The following is a 20,798-nucleotide window of genomic DNA, read 5'->3' as shown; positions in this document are numbered from 1 at the left end:
AAATTCTGCACTCACACTCGGTGACACCAAATTTTCTAGTGTGCGGTGAGTTAATTCATCCACTTGTGCACTTTGAAAAAGGATCACTTGTGATTTTGTACGCCATCTCAGACAGGAATTGTTTACACTTTTCAGATTATGGGTACATTTAATTTTGCAAATTTTAAATTCAATTCAATTACATTCCATTTTATTTATACAGTGTCAAATCACAACAGTCACCTCAAGGTGCTTTATTGTAGGGTCTTTACCTTAATATAAAATTATAGAGAAAACAACACAACCCCCTATGAGCAAGCACTTGGTGACAGTGGGAAAGAAAAACTCTCTTTTAACACGAAGAAACCGCCAGCAGAACCAGGCTCAGGGAGGGGCAGTCATCTACCGCAACCTGTTGGAACTGAGGGGAGAGAGACAGGACAAAAGAGACACTGTGGAAGAGAGCCAGAGATTAATAATAACAATTGATTAAATGCAGAGTGGCGTGTAAACACAGAGAGTGAAAAGAGGTAAATGAAAAAGAAACACTCAGTGCATCATGGGAACCCCCCAGCAGCCTAGGTCTATAGCAGCATACTGAGAGGGTTCAGGGTCACCGGATCCAGCCCTAACTATAAGCTTTATCAAAAAGGAAGGTTTTACACTTAATCATGAAAATATAGAGGGTGTCCAAACTGGGAGCTGGTTCCACAGAAGATGGGCCTGAAAGCTGAAGGCTCTGCCTCCCATTCTACTCTTAAGTATCCGAGGAACCACAAGTAAGCCAGCAGTCTGAGAGCGAAGTGCTCTGTTGGGGTGATATGAGGTCTTTAAGATAAGATGGGGCCTGATTATTCAAGACCGTGTATGTGAGAAGAAGGATTTTAAATTTAATTCTAGATTTAACAGGGAGCCAATGAAGAGAAGCCAATATGGGAGAAATCTGCTCTCTCTTTCTAGTCCCTGTCAGTACTCTAGCTGCAGCATTTTTTATCAGCTGAAGGCTTTTCAGGGAGCTTTTATGACAGCCTGATAATAATGAATTACAATAATCCAGCCTAGAAGTAATAAATCCATGAATTAGCTTTTCAGCATCACTCTGAGAAAGGATGTTTCTAATTTTAGAAATATTGCACAAATGCAAAAAAGCGGTCCTACATATTTGTTTGATATGTGCATTGAAGGACATATCCTGTTCAAAACTGACTCCAAGATTTCTCACAGTGTTACTGGAGGCCAAGGTAATGCCATCCAGAGTAAGTATCTGGTTAGATGCCATGTTTCTAAGATTTGTGGGGCCGAGTACAAGAATTTCAGTTTTATCTGAATTTAGAAGCAGGAAATTAGAGGTCATCCAGGCCTTCATGTCTTTAACACTAGAACTCCCAGGATTTTTATAACCACCCATGGGAGCTCTACTGTTAAGACATTCCTGCAGTTTAACTAATGGATTTATGGTTGCTGTTATGAATATCCAATCCTGTCATGTTTATTGTGTAGCCTGTAAATGTGGCCAAATGTAGTTTCATCATTGCCTCTTGCAGTAGGCCTACTGTTTTAAATTAAATGTAAATCCAACGGTTTCCTGTTTTGCATTTTAGCTCAGAAGCTGTTTTGTGGATTTATTCCGTGAGTGCAAGCACAGCTGTGCACATCAGAGTTATTGTACTGTAGCTTTTTTTTCATTAGTTTCATTTTTTATGTTCAATACATTTTAGTTTAATAAGTGTTTCGGATCATTTCAGTTTAATTGTTATTGTCTGAGAGTTTAGTTTTAGTTTAGTTTTCATTAGTTTCACTGTTAGCTTTTAATTATTATAATTTGAATACAAACACAACGTTTCAGGTCACGCAGATGTCCCAGTCGCAGTAAACAAATTGATCGAAGCTTCCTGTTGCCTGTTAGAGTTACAAATTTGACCACATTAAAGACTAAAGCTGAGAAGATTTACCTTTTATTTTTACTTTATTTTAGTTAGTTTTGTAAGATTATTATCATTGAACTTAACTTCCTTTATTTCAAAAGTCTAGTTTTTATTTCCCTATTTTTATTTTAGTTCATTTTAAATGTTTTATTTGTCACACCTAGTTTCAGTTTTTACTTTGGTTTTTGTTTGATGCAAATGGACTTTTTTTCCCGCCCCTGTGAAAGTTGCGTTCCTGCCCAGCGCTCATGCTCTGGCACTGACCCTGTGGAGGGCTTCTCTCAACAACAAATGTCACAAAGAATTCAAATCCTCAGCTGGCAGAGGATCAAACTTATCAGAAACAAATGTGCGCTGATGTATAAGATGACGCTTTCACTGTATAACCTACATTATTCCACCTCTAAGCCTATTTTTCACTGAATGACATGTCAGCTTCATAGGTTTAATAACGTGTCTTAGGTACTTGATATTTAGGGGTTGTTTTACACTTGAGAATATCTCATTTCTTACAGTTCCGGTCCTTGTTCTTATCTTTTATGGCAGACTTATATTTCAGTTCTTTAAAAGTAAAATCTCTTAATGTCTCTTAATACTGTAAATGAAAGTATAAAATCATGATCCATTTTATTAGAGACATTTAAAATCCACAAAGTTCAAAGTGCCATTTTAATCCATTTTTTTAAATTGTTTCTAATAAATCAGAATTCTTGGAGTTTCTGAAATTCATAACAAAAAAGAAAAACATGTCAGTTGTTCAAATTTAAGAAGAAATGTTTATCTGAAGAAGCCTATCCTTTTTTATGTTCTTTAACTGATTACTTGATGTATATGCAGCCTTTGCTGTATGAGCTGAAATAACTGTTATGATGGGAAAGAAAATAGGGAGCTTCCCCCTCTCTCTGATCAATAATCAAGTCTGTGGTAAAAGTAATTTTTCATTTTACATCCACACTAAAGAAAAACTGGAGGTTACAAAGCAACTTAAATCTTCAAAGCATCTATTAAATGATTATTGAGCTGCTCAAGCTTTTTCATAGTAATACTCTTTAATATAAAAGTGTAACTACACACACTTGACACCTGGGCTCATGACCAGACCTCATTTTATGGTCTGGGTATAAGCCTGAACTGAACCAGGGTACACTAATTATGAGACCTGCAAATCGATGCCATGTGAAGTACCATCTGAAATGGTGATCAGTTCATTTCACCATATTGATTCAAAACATCTGTGGAACATCACTGCCCCCAAGTGACTAAACTCAGCAGAGCTCCATTGATACAAACAGTAGTTGTGATCATGCATAAGACACCCATTAGATTGTTAGGTTGAACCACAGTGGTTCTTGAACTGTTTGGGTGTGGAACCGCTGCAGATGGATGCTGATGAGGTGAAGCATTAAGTGAAAATTTGTTAGGGAATTTAAAAAAAAAAAAAAAAAAAAAACTTTGCTATTGCTACTGGGCTGACCTCAGTAAAATTCAGTTTGTATCCTTTGTCCCATCTTAGTAATGTTTCATAAAACTAACGCACAGGCTTTGAGTTTTTGGATTCTGAAGTGCAGTGTGTAAGAGAAAAAAAAAAAAAAAAAAAAAAGAAAGATAAAGTATGTGAGCACATTTACTCTTAGACACAACTTAAACCTTGAATGTTCTACCATTAATTAGAGTTTAACTATCCTGTGTTTTTTTAACCACAGTATAAAACAAAGCACACAAAAATAAAATTTAGTTACTGAACAAACTTTATTTATGACATCAATAAATGGCACAGATCACATGAAGGGGACATACAGCCATTTAATACTCCTCTCCCTCATCATCATCTCCCATGCTATCAGTTCCCACCTCCTCATAATCCTTCTCCAGAGCTGCCATGTCCTCTCTGGCCTCAGAGAACTCTCCCTCCTCCATACCCTCACCCACGTACCAGTGAACAAAGGCACGCTTAGCGTACATCAGATCGAACTTGTGGTCGAGCCGAGCCCAGGCCTCTGCAATAGCAGTGGTGTTGCTCAGCATGCACACAGCTCTCTGGACCTTGGCCAAGTCTCCGCCTGGAACCACAGTGGGGGGCTGGTAGTTGATGCCAACCTTGAAACCAGTGGGGCACCAGTCCACAAACTGGATGGTGCGTTTGGTTTTGATGGTGGCAATGGCAGCATTGACATCTTTGGGCACCACATCACCACGGTACAAAAGGCAGCAGGCCATGTACTTGCCGTGGCGAGGGTCACATTTCACCATCTGATTGGCTGGTTCAAAGCAGGCATTTGTGATCTCAGATACAGTTAGCTGTTCATGGTACGCCTTTTCAGCAGAGATGACAGGAGCATAGGTGGCCAGGGGGAAGTGGATACGAGGATATGGCACCAAGTTGGTCTGGAACTCTGTCAGATCAACATTGAGGGCACCATCAAAGCGCAGGGAAGCAGTGATGGAGGACACAATCTGACTGATCAGCCTGTTCAGGTTGGTGTAGGTAGGACGCTCGATATCGAGGTTCCTACGGCAGATATCATAGATGGCCTCATTATCTACCATGAAGGCACAGTCAGAGTGCTCTAAGGTGGTGTGGGTGGTCAGGATGGAGTTGTAGGGCTCCACCACAGCAGTGGACACCTGGGGAGCTGGGTAGATGGAGAACTCCAGCTTGGACTTCTTGCCGTAGTCGACAGACAGACGCTCCATCAGCAGGGAGGTGAAACCGGAGCCGGTGCCACCACCAAAGCTGTGGAACACCAGGAAGCCCTGAAGACCAGTGCACTGGTCAGCCTGAGGACAGAGAGGGCGAGACCACAACCAGGGATTATTTCATTTAGTCTCTCTTTTTGAAGATAAACTTGAAACTAGCTGCCATAAATGTAACCCACCAGTTTGCGGATCCTGTCCAGAACCAGGTCAATGATCTCTTTGCCGATGGTGTAGTGTCCACGGGCATAGTTGTTAGCAGCATCCTCCTTGCCAGTGATCAGCTGCTCAGGGTGGAACAGCTGGCGGTAGGTCCCAGAGCGCACCTCATCTATGAAAACAGACATTAGATTAGTTTTACATTATTTTAATTTTTCTAAATTCATATTCAGCCAGCAGTGATGACACTTACCAATGACAGTGGGCTCCAGGTCCACAAAAACAGCTCTGGGGACATGCTTTCCAGCTCCGGTCTCACTGAAGAAGGTGTTGAAGGAATCATCACCTCCTCCAATGGTCTTGTCACTGGGCATCTGTCCATCTGGCTGGATCCCATGTTCCAGGCAGTACAGCTCCCAGCAGGCGTTGCCGATCTGGACACCAGCCTGACCAACGTGGACTGAGATACACTCACGCTGCAGGAGGGGGGGTTAAAATAAAAAGCCCATTTATTTGGCACTCTCATTCTAATTTAGCTGAAAGCTACTCATCACATGTTGAGGCTTGTGCTTGATCTAATGTTAGATGTGAGGAAGACAATAGGCTCTTTGTTAAGAGCCAGATGCCACATAATCATGATTATAGTCCCATGAAGCCTGTTACCATATGAGCCCTTTAGAAAAATCACATGTGGTTCAGGACAAGAGAATCTTTTGTGTTGAGAACAAACATTTTCACATCAAAAGTTCAAACCAAACAAAAGACACACACAATAAAAGGCCCATGAAGTTTTAAGTGAGCTGATTTTGTTTGCAGTCTTTTTCTGCTGTTTCAAAGAGGCCAGCCCCTTCAAAGATTTGCTAATCAGAGGAATGCTTCAGGCTGACCTTTGCCAACTGGGTCAATGCGCGCATGAAAAGCCGGAAACAGGCAGCCGGGGCTGAACTAAATTTTGGGTTGTGCCCCGTCACGTTACACCAGAAGTGCAGTAAAAACAGCTTATTTAAGATTAAAGATGGTTAACAGCCTGACATTATGACTTTTAGTTATTAAAGTACAATGGCTATACTTAACTTTGCTGATTTCAAATTAGTTTGAATTGAATTACCCTATCATAAGAGAAGAAAAACCGTCAACACTCACCATGTTTCTTTAAGTTAATTTTCAGAGTTAAAACGAGGAAGAGAAAGCGAGAAAAACGTTAGCTCCCACAAATAGGCCTTTATGAGTCCTGTGTAAGAGGTAACTGTTGCGCTCCCTCTAGGCGGGGCCTTTTATACTCGCTGGCCCGCCGGAAACGCTCAGCTAAATCTGATTGGATAGCGTCACATGAGCTCTATTCCTATTTGTTACTTTGTAAGCGTCACATTTTGTCTGACACGCCACGGGAAGTTGAGGCAATCCCGACTGCCAGCAGTGTGCTTCATACAGGAAGTGCATACTTTTTCATTAATCTGACATTTTTATGTTTTTATTGCCTGTACTCATACGTTACTTTACAGAGTCCACTAAATATAGTCAGATTCACTGTAGGAGGGAGAAATGTTACTCAAAGTAAACAGAACAGAAAGATATGGGAGAAACACAAAGAGGGTGGGCGAAGGATAACTTCCTGGGGGCGGGGGGCTTCTTAAAACCTTATTTTTGGGCAAAATCAGCAAACATTTTAAACAGTTTTTATTTATTATGACTGGTGATTCTCCTAACTGAAGAAAAGTCTCCAAATAAAACAAATGACAAGTAAAAATCCACTAAATGCCCTCAAAAAGAAAATCAAGCACAATTATCAGTAAAATTTAAAAGAACACCTTTTGTGAAATAAATAACGACATTGTTCAACCAAACTGATGCATTTTACTGCTGCAAGCTTGTTTTTTAAATACCTGTAGTCCATATTTCTAAACAGTGAAGATTTATGTTTCCCAACCTGGTGCTTGGGGCCCAAAGAGTCACAAGTCAAGTTTATTTATGGAGCACATTTCAAAAACAGTACTCTTTCCCCTTCTTTTCACAAAACAGGAAGCCAGACAGAGTAAAAACACAAACATACTGACGAAAGCAAACACTAACCACTAAAAACAAGAAGTATAATATCTTGAGCCACCCTTATTTCTTTATAGCTTACCTTCAAGGAGCCAGACTTCTAGTAATTTTTTAAAGATACAATAGTTTCCCCATCATTTGTTTAGTTGAGTCTACAAAAAATGCTTTGAAAGACATAACATAGTGTTTTTTCACCAACAGGTGATTTCTGCAGAGTTATTAGCTGAGCACTTGTGCATGTTTTTAAATAATTTGAGGAAACTGGACAAATGGAGGACAAAGGAAGAAATGGCATGCCCAAAAAACTATCTATAGAAATCAGCCCTTCAGTTTATTCATCTACTGTTCACTGAGGCCTCCTCAGAAATGGTCTCAGTGGAAGGGTGGCTGTCAAGAAGCCTTTCTTGTGGAAAAGAAACAAAGGGAAAAGACTGAGGTATGCCAAACTATACAAGAACTGGACTGAAAAACAGTGGTAGCAGGTCTGATGAAGTGATCAGTGGTCTGATCAGTCATGGATTGGCCTCCCAGAGCCCGGACCTCAACAATATTGAAGCAATGGTGAATCATCTTGACAGAGAACAGAACAAAAGGCAGCAAATTTCCAAAGAAGAGCTCTGAATGTTCTTAAGGAAGCCTAGAGAACTATTCCTGAAGACTACTTAAAGAAATTACAAGAAAGCTGCCTCAGAGAGTTCAGGCTGTTATGAAGAATAAAGGTGGTCACACCAAATATGGACTTTCAAGCTCATTGCAACTGTACAAACTCTGTTTTTGCCTTATATACTGTATTTCCATTTATGTTTGGACATGTTTCAATAAATCACTGCACCCATTTCCCATTTTCCTAGCAAAATATAAAGAATTTAGAGGTTGCTTAAGACTTTTGCACAGTACTGTAATTAAAATAAAAACAATGATAAATTCTCAAATCAAGCTGGATTTAAAGCCAAGTTGTTGTGGTGTGCCTTAAGCATCAATTTAAAAGTGGCCAGTGTGACAGACATGATATGAAAGAGTCAAGTTTTATACAGCTTAGGAGCAGCAACTGAAGAATCATATTCCCACCATTTGCTGGATTTTTATTGGTTTTTATCTTTAATCCCTGTTTTGTTTTGGGGTTTTTTTGGGTTTTTTTTTTTTTTTTGGCAAACACAGGATAAATTTTCCTCACTGAGACTGAAATACAAAAATGTCTGAGTTTAGAGAAGAATATTATCTGAAAAACCACCAAGACACTGTTCCTTTGTCAAGGGTCATAAGCCTAAAAGACTAGAGAGAGTCATTATATAAAATCATAAAAATCTAAAAAAAAACAAAAAACACCTGACCCCCTTAGATATCAGATGATATATTTTGTACAATACCATTAGTATATTTACAAGCCAAGCAAATTTTAACTTCTTACTGTATGAAGATTTTCCAAGTTTTAGGCCCTCAAACCTCATAGTGGTGTATTGAAATGTGGTGTCTCTTAAGGTGGTGTATTAGCAAAATAACTCAGTGCATTCATTCAACCAAATTATTCCTCAAGGATACTAATCTGAAAGTGTTTATGAACCCTTCATCTGTTCAGTTTATTAAAGTGGACATGGCAGGAGCAGAGTTAGCGGCAGCTTTAAACCTGCTCATGGAGACAGTAGCCAACTGTGCCACAAGGGGGCAGTAATTCAAAGGATGGATGCAAACTGAGAGACTGTTTTGAATCTACAGACTGGCAGGAACTCTGCAGGCCTCACGGTGAGGACATTGACGCCCTCACCCACTGCATCACAGACTACATGAACTTCTGTGTGGAGAACACTGTGCCAACCAAGAAGGTACGGTGCTTCTCCAACAATAAACCGTGGGTGACCCCAGAGCTGAAGGCCCTGCTGAACGAGAAGAAGAGGGCCTTCAGATCTGGAGACAAGGAGGAACTGAGGAGAGTGCAAAAGGATGTGAAATACAAGATCCGGAGAGGCAAAGAGAGCTTCAGGAGGAAGATGGAGGAACAGCTCCAACATAACAAAGTCCGAGAAGTCTGGAGAAACATGAAAAAAATCTCTGGCCACTTCGAGGACAATGGAGGAGCCACAGTGTCTGCTGACCGGGGGTGGGCTAACGACCTAAACCTGTTTTTCAATAGATTTGACTCTGGGTCGTTGACCACCTCCCCCACCCCTCAGCTCCCATCTGCCCCCCTCCGTATGCTGACCCCCCTCTCTCCTGGTGTAGTGCTATCATTGCCTGCACTCTCCTCACCCTCACCTACAGCGGAGCCAGCCCCATCACCCACCCCAACCCAGCCTCACATCCACCTCACAACTGATCAGGTGAGAAGTCAGCTCAGAAAGACGAAGATCAGGAAGGCAGCGGGTCCAGATGGAATCAGCCCCAGACTGCTCAGGGATTGTGCAGACCAGCTCTGTCTGGTGGTACTGCATATCTTCAACCTGAGCCTGAATCTGGAGAGGGTTCCTGAACTGTGGAAGACTTCCTGCATAGTTCCAGTGCCAAAGATCGCACAGCCCAGGGAGTCCAACCACTACAGACCTGTGGCCCTGACTTCTCACCTGATGAAGACCATGGAGAGGCTCATCCTTCATCACCTCCGCACACTGGTGAGCTCAGCGCTGGACCCCCTGCAGTTCGCCTACCAGCCCGGCATTGGGGTGGACGATGCCATCATCTACCTGCTGCACAGATCCCTCTCTCACCTAGAGCAGGCAGGAAACACTGTGAGGGTCATGTTCTTTGACTTCTCCAGTGCTTTCAACACCATCCAGCCTGCACTACTGAGAGGGAAGATGGAGGGAGCCGGAGTAGACAGTCAGCTGACGGCATGGACCATCGACTACCTCACCAACAGACCACAGTATGTGAGGTGCCATGACTGTATGTCTGATGTAGTAGTCTGCAGCACGGGGGCGCCACAGGGCACGGTCCTCTCACCCTTTCTGTTCAGTCTGTACACCTCAGACTTCAGGTACAACTCGGACCACTGCCACCTACAGAAGTTCTCAGATGATACGGCCATCATTGGATGTGTATCAGATGGGAACGACCAGGAATACAGGGGTGTCATCAGTGACTTTGTCGGCTGGTGTGAGAACAACGCACTCCAAATCAACACCAGCAAGACGAAGGAGATGATCATAGACTTCAGGAGGAAGCCACCCCCTACAGCACCGGTGAACATCCAGGGAAAGGACATTGAGACAGTGGTCTCCTACAAATACCTGGGTGTTCATCTCAATAACAAGTTGGACTGGACTACAAACACAGATGTCCTGTATAAGAAGGGCCAGAGTCGACTCCACCTGCTGAGGAGACTGAGGTCCTTTGGTGTCTGCAGGACTCTGTTAAAGACCTTTTATGACACAGTGGTAGCATCTGCCCTTTTCTATGCAGTGGCCTGCTGGGGGGGTGGATGCACCGAAAGGGACAGGAGCAGGATCGACAAACTGGTGCGGAGGTCTAGCTCTGTGTTGGGGTGTCCTCTGGAGTCTTTGATGGTGATGGGTGAGAGGAGGATGTTAGCAAAGCTGACATCCATCATGAACAACCCCCATCACCCTCTGCATGAGACCGTGGGTGAGCTGAGCAGCTCCTTCAGTCAGAGACTGAAACATCCTCGCTGCAGGAAGGAGCGCTTTCGCAGGTCATTCATCCCAACAGCAGTTAGACTGTACAACACTTCATAATGTCTTGAGTCACTTGGACACTTTACCTCCTCTGCCATCACTTTATCCTTACAGTCCAGATACATTTTATTTATTACACTCACCCATATAATGCATACCGTGTATGCTGTGTACCTTACCGGCTACAAATGTATATAATATTTTGATATCTGTATATAGTGTTTTGATGTGTGTGTATATGTGTGTATATGTACATGTGTGTATTGACTATATATTTTCTGTATATAGTGCTTATGTATATGTGTATAGTGTTTTTCTATTTTATTTTATTCTATTCTATTTTTAGTTTTCTGTACTGAGCTGCTGTAATGCGCAAATTTCCCCGTCGTGGGATCATTAAAGTTTTATCTTATCTTATCTTATCTTAAACAGGCCAGAAGTTTTATGGCAGAATGCTGTTTGAGATGCAGGCAGTGAGATTTCTTTCACTTTGGTAGGTTTGAAGTGATGTCTATTTTTAGATTTCACTGGGCAAGCACCGTTAGCCTTGCTTGCCCTGACAGACCACCACTACCGTAGTTGTGATTCCTTCTAGGTCAGAATAGTTTTCTAGTCATTTTTTACTTGCCCATTTTTAAATGTAAGAGTTGTGGAGTAGGGCTGCAATGATTAGTCAACACTGTCGACAATAATCAACAATAAAAATAGTTGACAACGAATTTAATTGTCGATAATAGTCGTTTATTATTACTGGTGATTTTTTTTTTAACATAGTGAGACATCTTCCTGGCGAGCTTCACACATGCGCAATCCGGTTGTTAAGTGATGATGTAGATTTCCATTTCCGGGTCCAAACTGTTACGTGATCAACTTGCCGCAATGCTGTGTCCCTGGTTGTTTTAACTCGAAAAAAACACACTCAGCTGTGATTTTACCAATGAGAAAAAGAAGCGGAAATGGCTGCAGTTGATAAGGTATGTTACAATCATCTTTAATAGTGAGCAGTCATTGGCATACCTGTCAAGTCTCCCGTTTTGGCCGGGAAATTCCCGTATTTTACCCCTCTGTCCCGGCGTCATCCCGTATTTTTCCCGTATTTTCAGTTTTCAATTTTCAATTTTTTTAAAGCATTCCTGTGCCGCTCCAAACTGAATTGTCACTATCACTAGTGCCGACAGCCGGATCAACCCCATAAAAACAACTAGACCTCAGTTGGGCTCAGTGTTGCGGTTTTTTTGGGGGGGGTTTTTGCCCCATAAAGCGATATAGCGAGAGCGAAATTCTCCGCCGTCACCATGTTTTGTGTGCATAAAGCCTTCTTACTGTGTCCCTTCGTACGCTTTGGCACCCCCAGACCTCACGTTGTCTCCACCCTCCAACCCCCGAACCTCAATTAAACACCGAGCCTACCGAGCCTGCCCACCCGCTCCCTCCGCTCCCATCCCCGGTCCTCGCTTCAGCCTTTATCAACCTTTGAGACAGTCGACAGCCAGTTTTCTTACACAAGTTGGCAACAGTGGCCCAGATAAAGGAGCAGTCTCACCCCACATAGTTTTCATTAAATTTGATATTCTAACATTAAACAATACGGGACAAAATTGATCTATGTAATGTGGGTCTAGGCAAAGCATTAAAATTATTAAGTTATTTCATAAAGTTTATTTGTAGTTCTAAGCATATTTATGGTGGGTTTTTTCCTTCTGCTGTTTATTTAGAAGCATTTGGGCCCGTAAATGACATCAGACTTAAAGACGGATAGCATTCAGCGGCATGTTTAGTGATGGGGGATACTGGTGAAACTGTGCCAACTTTGTTTTACAGTACTAGATTTTTTCTTTTTTATGGTTGGAAAAATGGACCGTTAAAGTTATATCAGCAGCAAACCTGATTAAAAGTTTTGAAGTATGTGTTTACTACCACATTTTAAATAACCTTATGCTAAATGTAAAAGCTGATAGCTAAATAAGTGCCATTTCATAATTATGTGATTCATAATCCAATTAGTCGACTAATCGTTTCAGTAGTCGATGACTAATCGACTATCAAAACAGTCGGTAGTCGCAGCCCTATTGTGGAGCGGGTGTTGTAAACTTATTTGGTTACAGTATTTTAACAGAACTTAAATGTGTTTTTCAGGCCTGAAATTTTCATGTGGATATTTCCGGTACTTAAGAAATCAAAAACACTTCAAAAAATGTTCGCCCACTTTGTAACTTTGCTTTCAGCTGCTCCTTTACTTCCCAGGGGGTTGCCACAGCAGATGGATGCACTTCCTGATGCAGCCTTCCCATTTATCCAGACTTGGGACCAGCACTAGAAGAGCACTAGCTTGTGACCCCCTCAGGCTGGGTTTGTGTCTCCTCCGGTCTCAAACTGGTGATCTGTTGTGAGTTGCACTGGGGTAAAGCATGAAATAATACTATGTGTTTTTTTTACAGGTCACAAAAACGGCAGAGGGTTCAACTATATCAGTTCAAACAATTTTAAAACATTTTTTTGAAGGCAGCATTGTAAACGTCAGGCTCCTCCTTAGACATGCACCAAAGCACTTGTTATAAAGAAATGTATGAACTCAGATTACTGTAACCTGCAGGTCAGCCAGTAACAGGGAAAAAGCAAAACACCACAAGATGGCGACGCTTCCCTAGAAACACAAGATCATCTAGACAAGTTTTTTGTCCTGTTGACAGCTGCTTTTCAGGGAATTGTTAGATTGTTTACAGAACATTAGATGATCAGTTAGAAAAAAGGGAAAAATGTCCACCTAACTCAGCAGAATGTACCACTAAAATTAATAGAGGAAGAAACAGAAAAATATATTTTTATAATGTACTTTAAGTCTTACTGTCCTCTAAAGAAGGCTAAAGGCCACTCTTACAAAGGAACTGCTGCACAGACATGTGAATTATCATCCTCACACAACCAAAGACCAGGCAGCATCTTATTTGTAAGGTAACATGTTTCTTAATGATAGAAGGCCTTTAAACTGACCCATTCACTTTATCCTAAAACCTAAAGATGACCATGATTTTAAAGTTGTAAAGCTTTGGGAGTCTTCCTCCTTTCTTCAGGTCGGCTGAATAATTGGTTTGTTTTATAAGCGCTTTGAGTGCTCAGACTGAGTAGAAAAGCACTGTATACGAACTAGTCCATTTACCATTTAAAATATCTGTTGGAAACACTTCTGTTAGCCTGCCTCTAAACACTTTCCGGCAGTGGTTCACATCGGTGTTAACATGTATATGTGAATGTGTACATATCTACTGTACTCTGGAAAATGTACATTTCTTGCATTTAAAAAGCAATACGTATGAAATTGCTTCCAGTATAAATTACTAGAAGAAAAATATTGGCATGCTACTGAGGAAACTAAGCAGATTCCTTCCTCCAAGTGTTGCAAAAATTTACAAATTGAAATAGTTATTGTCTAGTATACAATTTAAGCTGCATCATTTAAGCATTTTTGGACTACTTACTCATGACTAATACTTCATAAAAGTTCAAAGCTGAATAATTAAAAGACAAACAGTTTCAGATCACAGATGTTTTATTTAGAGCATAGCCAAACTTGACATATCCAGGGGTTTAGATCTGAACAGCCAAAATGACATAACATTTGTATTTGGAATGCTTTAAAGGACACATTTCAGTCAGATATCTCCTTTTTATCTAATGCCTTCAAATCCCTTTTAATACTCCTCTCCTTCCTCCTCTCCCTCGCCCTCAATGGAGTCAACTCCCACCTCCTCATAATCCTTCTCCAGAGCTGCCATGTCCTCTCTGGCCTCAGAGAACTCTCCCTCCTCCATACCCTCACCCACGTACCAGTGAACAAAGGCACGCTTAGCGTACATCAGATCGAACTTGTGGTCGAGCCGAGCCCAGGCCTCTGCAATAGCAGTGGTGTTGCTCAGCATGCACACAGCTCTCTGGACCTTGGCCAAGTCTCCGCCTGGAACCACAGTGGGGGGCTGGTAGTTGATGCCAACCTTGAAACCAGTGGGGCACCAGTCCACAAACTGGATGGTGCGTTTGGTTTTGATGGTGGCAATGGCAGCATTGACATCTTTGGGCACCACATCACCACGGTACAAAAGGCAGCAGGCCATGTACTTGCCGTGGCGAGGGTCACATTTCACCATCTGATTGGCTGGTTCAAAGCAGGCGTTTGTGATCTCAGCCACTGAGAGCTGCTCATGGTACGCCTTTTCAGCAGAGATGACAGGAGCGTAGGTGGCCAGGGGGAAGTGGATACGAGGATATGGCACCAAGTTGGTCTGGAACTCTGTCAGATCAACATTGAGGGCACCATCAAAGCGCAGGGAAGCAGTGATGGAGGACACTATCTGACCAATCAGCCTGTTCAGGTTGGTGTAGGTAGGACGCTCGATATCGAGGTTCCTACGGCAGATATCATAGATGGCCTCATTATCTACCATGAAGGCACAGTCAGAGTGCTCTAAGGTGGTGTGGGTGGTCAGGATGGAGTTGTAGGGCTCCACCACAGCAGTGGACACCTGAGGAGCTGGGTAGATGGAGAACTCCAGCTTGGACTTCTTGCCGTAGTCGACGGACAGACGCTCCATCAGCAGGGAGGTGAAACCGGAGCCGGTGCCACCACCAAAGCTGTGGAACACCAGGAAGCCCTGAAGACCAGTGCACTGGTCAGCCTGAGGACAGAGAGGGCGAGACCACAACCAGGGATTATTTCATTTAGTCTCTCTTTTTGAAGATAAACTTGAAACTAGCTGTCATAAATGTAACCCACCAGTTTGCGGATCCTGTCCAGAACCAGGTCAATGATCTCTTTGCCGATTGTGTAGTGTCCACGGGCGTAGTTGTTAGCAGCATCCTCCTTGCCAGTGATCAGCTGCTCAGGGTGGAACAGCTGGCGGTAGGTCCCAGTGCGCACCTCATCTATGAAAACAGACATTAGATTAGTTTTACATTATTTTAATTTTTCTAAATTCATATTCAGCCAGCAGTGATGACACTTACCAATGACAGTGGGCTCCAGGTCCACAAAAACAGCTCTGGGGACATGCTTTCCAGCTCCGGTCTCACTGAAGAAGGTGTTGAAGGAATCATCACCTCCTCCAATGGTCTTGTCACTGGGCATCTGTCCGTCCGGCTGGATCCCATGTTCCAGGCAGTACAGCTCCCAGCAGGCGTTGCCGATCTGGACACCAGCCTGACCAACGTGGATAGAGATACACTCACGCTGTGGAGAAAGAAAAAAAAATTAATAAATAAAGGGGGGTTAATTTAGCTGTATATTTATTCAATTGTAATGCAAATGGGAAAAAAGAAAAGTATAAAAAATGTTTAAAAAAAAACAAACTTTTTTTAATATTCATTAGTATTGGTTAAGGGTCACTTTTATTGACCTAAACACTTTTTTCTTTTTTTTTTAAAGCAACAACTAGTCCTTTTTCCTCTCATCAGGTGCACTGCACTGTGTCGGCAACTGCGTTGCTATGCGACAAGCCCTTCACGCTGGCAACCGTTGCCGTCGGGACCGTCGGGAAGCGTGCATATTTTACCAGGGAGGGCAGTCAACGGAGAAAAGTTCAGGCAGTTAAACAATGGTCGCCACTCGGCAGCCATACTGGTAACGCCTACAGGTATTTATTTTAACGCATAATAACAGCATGTGTGGAACCATCAGTCAAACGTGGGAAAGTGGTTCAAAAATCTGCCGGTTTAGCCCCAAAATGTGGTTTTAAAAAGGCCCCCGCTGTCCTCGAAGTTACACTTCTAGCTCCATATTTGCCGTTAAAATTGTTATAATTGTTGACTTTAATTCAGTGTCACGTCTCACTCTTATAATGAGAAAATAAACCGTTGTAACAAAAGACTCGGCTGGCTGTACATCAGTGCGGCAACTAGCAGGGGGCAGCCCAAGAGTGTCCGATACTCGCATGCATTTTTAATGGCCGGCGCCGCGCTGACAGGGCTTTTTCATCCACTTTCCCTAGGGATTGGGTTACTATGGGTGTGGGGCTTTTTTTAAGCTGATACAGCTTAATGCCAGTCTGACTGACAGTGAAGTGAAGTACCGTTACAGCCCGTCGCAGTCACGAATCGTTATGACCGGGGCTTTAGTCATACCGAGTGAGAGAATAAAATACCGCAGAGTCGGCGGCTGGACTAGAGCCTCCCATTCTTCACCCTGTCCATCCCTGAAAACATCTTTTGTTCGGTCTGCCCGCCACGTCCCGCACCCGAAACGCGCCAGAACATCTCCCCACATCGACCTGGGACTATAACCTCCACCTAACATTTAAATATGTACGATATTTCTAAAGTTACATCACCCACAAAGCTTTAAATCCCACTTTTCATTTAAAGGTAAAGCATCCCTCCCAGCTCCTCCCTTAATGCTCCTCAACTTTACAAATCACAGCCCACTTAAAAAGTGTACTTCAAATATGGCTGGTTAACAAAGCTTTCTTTTTTTTTTTTAATTCTTACCATTTTGTTGTGTTATAGTCGCAGAAGAGGGTGGCAGAAGCTCCTCGACAAGCAGTCTTACAATTCGACTGTTATGGGGTCGATGTAAGAGATAATGGCGCACATGAGGATGGACAGCGGTATATATGCAAGGGAAACCCCGGCGCCGGTGGCTGCTGCAGCCTATTGGTCCATCCCCTGTCAGTCTGACGTTTCGAATCCATCCGTGGCTTTCTATTCGATGACCGATTCTACTCACCACAAGGCCCGCCCCACAGACCCCACCCTAACAATCCTGCCGTATTGTGCTGCAAGCATGGCGCCTCTGATTATGGGAAAAGTGCTGCGTAATTTTCAGCATTTTGTGCCAGACAGGCCCAGACTGCTATACACAAAGTCTTCATATGCTTCTCCTCACGGTAAAACTAATAAACAAAAACAGAACAAGTCATAGAAAAGCTTGTAATGGAATAGAAAAGACTTAAAAAAAAAAAGTGCACCACTGTCTGCATCTGAGATTGAAAACTGTGTTCACTTTGATTTATATTTGATTTTGTCAGGCTTTATGTATAATGCATCTTATTTATTTCACACTTGCTCAGCTAATCTTTCTTCATATGTTCCCCTAATTTGTAACCACCAGATTGAATTTCAAACCTTTCGCTGCATTTATATATTTTTCCAGTGTCTTACTAAAGCCCATATCAGTGAAATGTACATTTGCAGTTAATCCAAATAGAAGTTTAAACCACACTTCCAAGTAGAAAAAAAGCTTAATTTATTTTTTTACTATTGCCTGTATTTTTGATATAACCTTTGCAGAATGACTTTCATGCATATTGATTTTTACATATTATTCAAAATTTATCACCTTTTACATGATATCTGTGTTTTATTGAGCAGATTAACAGTCCTTTGGCATTGTTTTCTTGTCTTCTTCAGAAAAAGAGGTCAAACTGCCCAGTCATACATGAGGGACATGTAGGCCACAGACGCCCAACCCCCAGCCCCCCTCCCAAGATTTAACGGTTGCTAGGAAATGAATAAAGGAGTTGCCTGGATACAGCCCAGTATCCACATAGACCGCCTTTATCTGGTAGTCACGTGGCCCGGCTTAAATAGCAGCATTAAGGGCCTGCACTGCAGCTGCCTCTGTGGTGGGATGTAAGTCATGTCCTCTCCAAAATCTATCATCACGTCTCTGTGAAGAAACTGACTTTCTCTTCCCTGCATGTGCATGCATCCTCATCTTACAGAGCCAGTGACAATAAAAAAAAAATGTCATCAGGATGACTGGATGGGGCGTGACTGATTCCATGCACAGGATGATGATGCACAGCAGCACTTCACATCCAAAGCAGCACTGTTCCTGGAGACTGTGAATGCAGCTCTGTCGGTGTCTTAAACCTTCAAATTTCAATGAAATGGACCATAAATTGGTTTTCATGGGCCGCCTAACAGGAAGTTAAGCACCTTAGTTGCTAACAACAAATGAAACTATGATGGCAGTTGTCCCAGAGGCAGTAGTGGTACCTCTGTGAATGAGGGTCTGCTTTTTCTTAAGATCTAGATTCAAGAGGTGTGTGTCTACAGTGACAGCAGTTTAAAAACATTAGAATTTTATGTCTTTTCTCATCTTCCAAAAAAAGAATCCCATGAAAACAGTTGTCAACATTTTTAAAAATCCAGATTTTTTTTTTTTTAAACCTTTTATCATTCATATTTTTATGCTACATGGTACAGTCTGGTTATTGAGTGGCAAGAGGGATGTGTAAGCATTTCTAGGCATACTGGATTATATTACTCATGTCCTGCATCTTGGATATTTATTTGCATTTTATAGCTTATTAAATATTGTTTGTAGCTTCACAGTAACTGCAGGTACAAACACCCTGTCCCTTGCATCCTGTCCTGTAACACCAACCCTCTATTTCAGTGAATCTTTTCTTTGGTCTTCCCCATTTCCTTTTGCCTGAGAGCTCAGTCTTCAACATCCTTTTTCCCAGCGTATCCTTTTCCCTCCTCTGCACCTGTCAAAACCATCTCAACCTTGCCTCTCATACTTGGTCTCCAAAGTGTCCAACCTGAACAGTCCCTCTGATGCACTTGCTCCTAATCCTGTCCATCATTCCTGATGAAAATTTCAGCATCTTCCGCTCTACTAGCTTCAGCCGCACTTTGTGTCCTTTCATCAGTGCCATTACCTCCAACAGCAACATAGCTGGTCTTATAAAAATCTTATATCTCATCCACATATTTGGTTTGGCAAAGCCTTCACTTCAGATGCCCTTCTAGATGCAACCCTCTCCATATATCCAGGTTGGGGACGGGTGCCAGAGGTTCTTGTGGATTGTTGCCACACAGTTGCAAACCATAGATAGTCTAAAAGACTGACATAGCTTGTAGGTATGGAAAGTAAGGCCTGCATTCTTTTTAATGGCTACTGAGGGGTGGGGGGGGTACCTGTGACTGCAAAAGCACTTCCAGCGTCATAAAAGTCAATGGGGAAAATGGTCCTCAGTTCGGCAACGTATTCCTGACTCTTTCTGGGTCATCAAAGTGCGTATTCGATTAATGTTCCATTATTTCATTCGATTAATAAAATATTCAGTCAATATTTCAAATTTTGGTTATTTCAAGTTTCAGAAAGGAGGATTATCCAGCATATGCTCACTGGCTAGCGACTTAGCAATCACAAAAATGGTGCTTCACTGTTCCACCCCGACTCACTTGTTACACCAAATTTTAAAACACCACAACGGCAACGGCAACACTTCTTATCTCAAGGCTTCAAAACGGGACTTCACAAACCGGTGGATGACATCATGGTTGATGCATACATCTTTTACACTGTCTATGATGCAAACACTGACCTTACCTAATTTAAATGAATGTACTATCTTATTTTTTGAACTTCACTTACTTGTATTGATATCTCTACTCGTTGCTCAGATGCTGAGGAGTATTACTGTACATACTTGTTTTAGTCTGTATTTCTATTTTGTTTTTCTTAGGAACATTTCTGTACAGGGACGTATGAAGGCTATTAGGACAGTTAATGTTTACCTTCAAATCATTCATTTAGTCATGCCGTCATCATTATTTAGGTTACGCTGGGTTTAGACTTTGGTGCTTGTGAATTTGTGAGTGGTTTCCAGGATTTGTGTGGCCAGAAGCAGCGTAAAGGGTTAGCTATTAACTGAAGCTCCTGCAGTGTTTGGTTCAAGGTTGTTGTTTAAATGGTAATAAAATCATTCTTCCTGTAACTGTGCAGACACATTAATGTTTATCAAACACTTTAACACAGTTTGGCAACCTGTCACATTACATTCTTTGCTTTCTAGTGTCTCTTCAGTTTATTTGGCACACATTTTTCTTGATAGATATGTTCAGCTAAGCGCTGTTGATGTCCCTAATAATTCATTCATAACTGTAATAATATATGGTTGTCTGACATTTGCTCTGCTCTATATTACATACAGTATATGATGCCACAGATTTAAAATTACCTGTGAGACTGAACGAGCTATGAAACACTAAGAATATATTTTCATAATGTTATGTGTATATGTTTGGCTTCCTCCTTTTCAATCCCAAATGGACCTGCACAAACTTGCTATTTCCATTTGCTGTATGCATGCTTTTACATTGTATTTTCAGTCTTTATTTCTATTTTCTGTTACCATGCAGACTTCAAGGATATAATGTTTGATCATCTAGATCTAAAAATAAACAATAGCGGGTAGTTTAATATCAGTTGTAGCATTGATTTTTGGTTTGTGTGTAGGCTTGAGTGTGTTTCTTTATGTAAGCTGCTGTGAATTATGTGCAGTCAAAATATTGACCTATATCAGTCATGTGCCCTAAATTCTCAGCCATTCACTAACATGCTCAGCATATTAATTAACAATCATTATCT

The 20,798-nt window shown here is 41.9% G+C and overlaps 1 protein-coding gene and 1 long non-coding RNA gene across 4 annotated transcripts; one reads left to right on the top strand and one right to left on the bottom strand.

Annotated features, from left to right (window-relative positions):
- Positions 1–3,689: 3,689 nt before the first annotated feature.
- LOC115783439 (tubulin alpha-1A chain) lies at positions 3,690–17,045 on the bottom strand. 3 transcript variants are annotated; one of them, XM_030734259.1, is made up of 5 exons: positions 16,901–17,045; positions 15,425–15,647; positions 15,195–15,343; positions 14,170–15,096; positions 3,690–3,755 (listed from the first exon to the last, which is right to left on the bottom strand). In XM_030734259.1, exons 1-5 carry the CDS (start codon positions 16,901–16,903, stop codon positions 3,708–3,710), a joined length of 1,350 nt encoding a protein of 449 aa, XP_030590119.1. In that variant the 5' UTR covers positions 16,904–17,045; the 3' UTR covers positions 3,690–3,707. The 3 variants fall into 3 exon arrangements, with proteins under 3 accessions (XP_030590119.1, XP_030590120.1, XP_030590118.1); XM_030734260.1 differs by lacking the exons at positions 14,170–15,096; positions 15,195–15,343; positions 15,425–15,647; positions 16,901–17,045 and adding exons at positions 4,781–4,929; positions 5,011–5,233; positions 5,901–6,029 and having other exon boundaries at positions 3,692–4,682; XM_030734258.1 differs by lacking the exon at positions 3,690–3,755 and having other exon boundaries at positions 14,064–15,096.
- LOC115783443 (uncharacterized) lies at positions 15,834–20,615 on the top strand. The gene is made up of 3 exons (XR_004020213.1): positions 15,834–16,050; positions 17,822–18,043; positions 18,136–20,615. It is a non-coding gene; the product is annotated as an uncharacterized LOC115783443 (long non-coding RNA).
- Positions 20,616–20,798: the final 183 nt, after the last annotated feature.

This window comes from Archocentrus centrarchus, chromosome 7 (genome assembly GCF_007364275.1).
Source record: "Archocentrus centrarchus isolate MPI-CPG fArcCen1 chromosome 7, fArcCen1, whole genome shotgun sequence".
Classification (NCBI taxonomy): domain Eukaryota; kingdom Metazoa; phylum Chordata; class Actinopteri; order Cichliformes; family Cichlidae; genus Archocentrus; species Archocentrus centrarchus.
This window is presented reverse-complemented; position numbering and strand designations above follow the sequence as displayed.

Bases quoted from the DNA above. Each gene is read 5' to 3' on its own strand.
- LOC115783439 (XM_030734258.1), bottom strand. The intron at 15,344-15,424 runs GTAAGTGTCATC...CTGTTTTCATAG, and splicing joins CCTGGAGCCCACTGTCATTG to ATGAGGTGCGCACTGGGACC. The intron at 15,097-15,194 runs GTGGGTTACATT...CTCTGTCCTCAG, and splicing joins TGGACAGGATCCGCAAACTG to GCTGACCAGTGCACTGGTCT.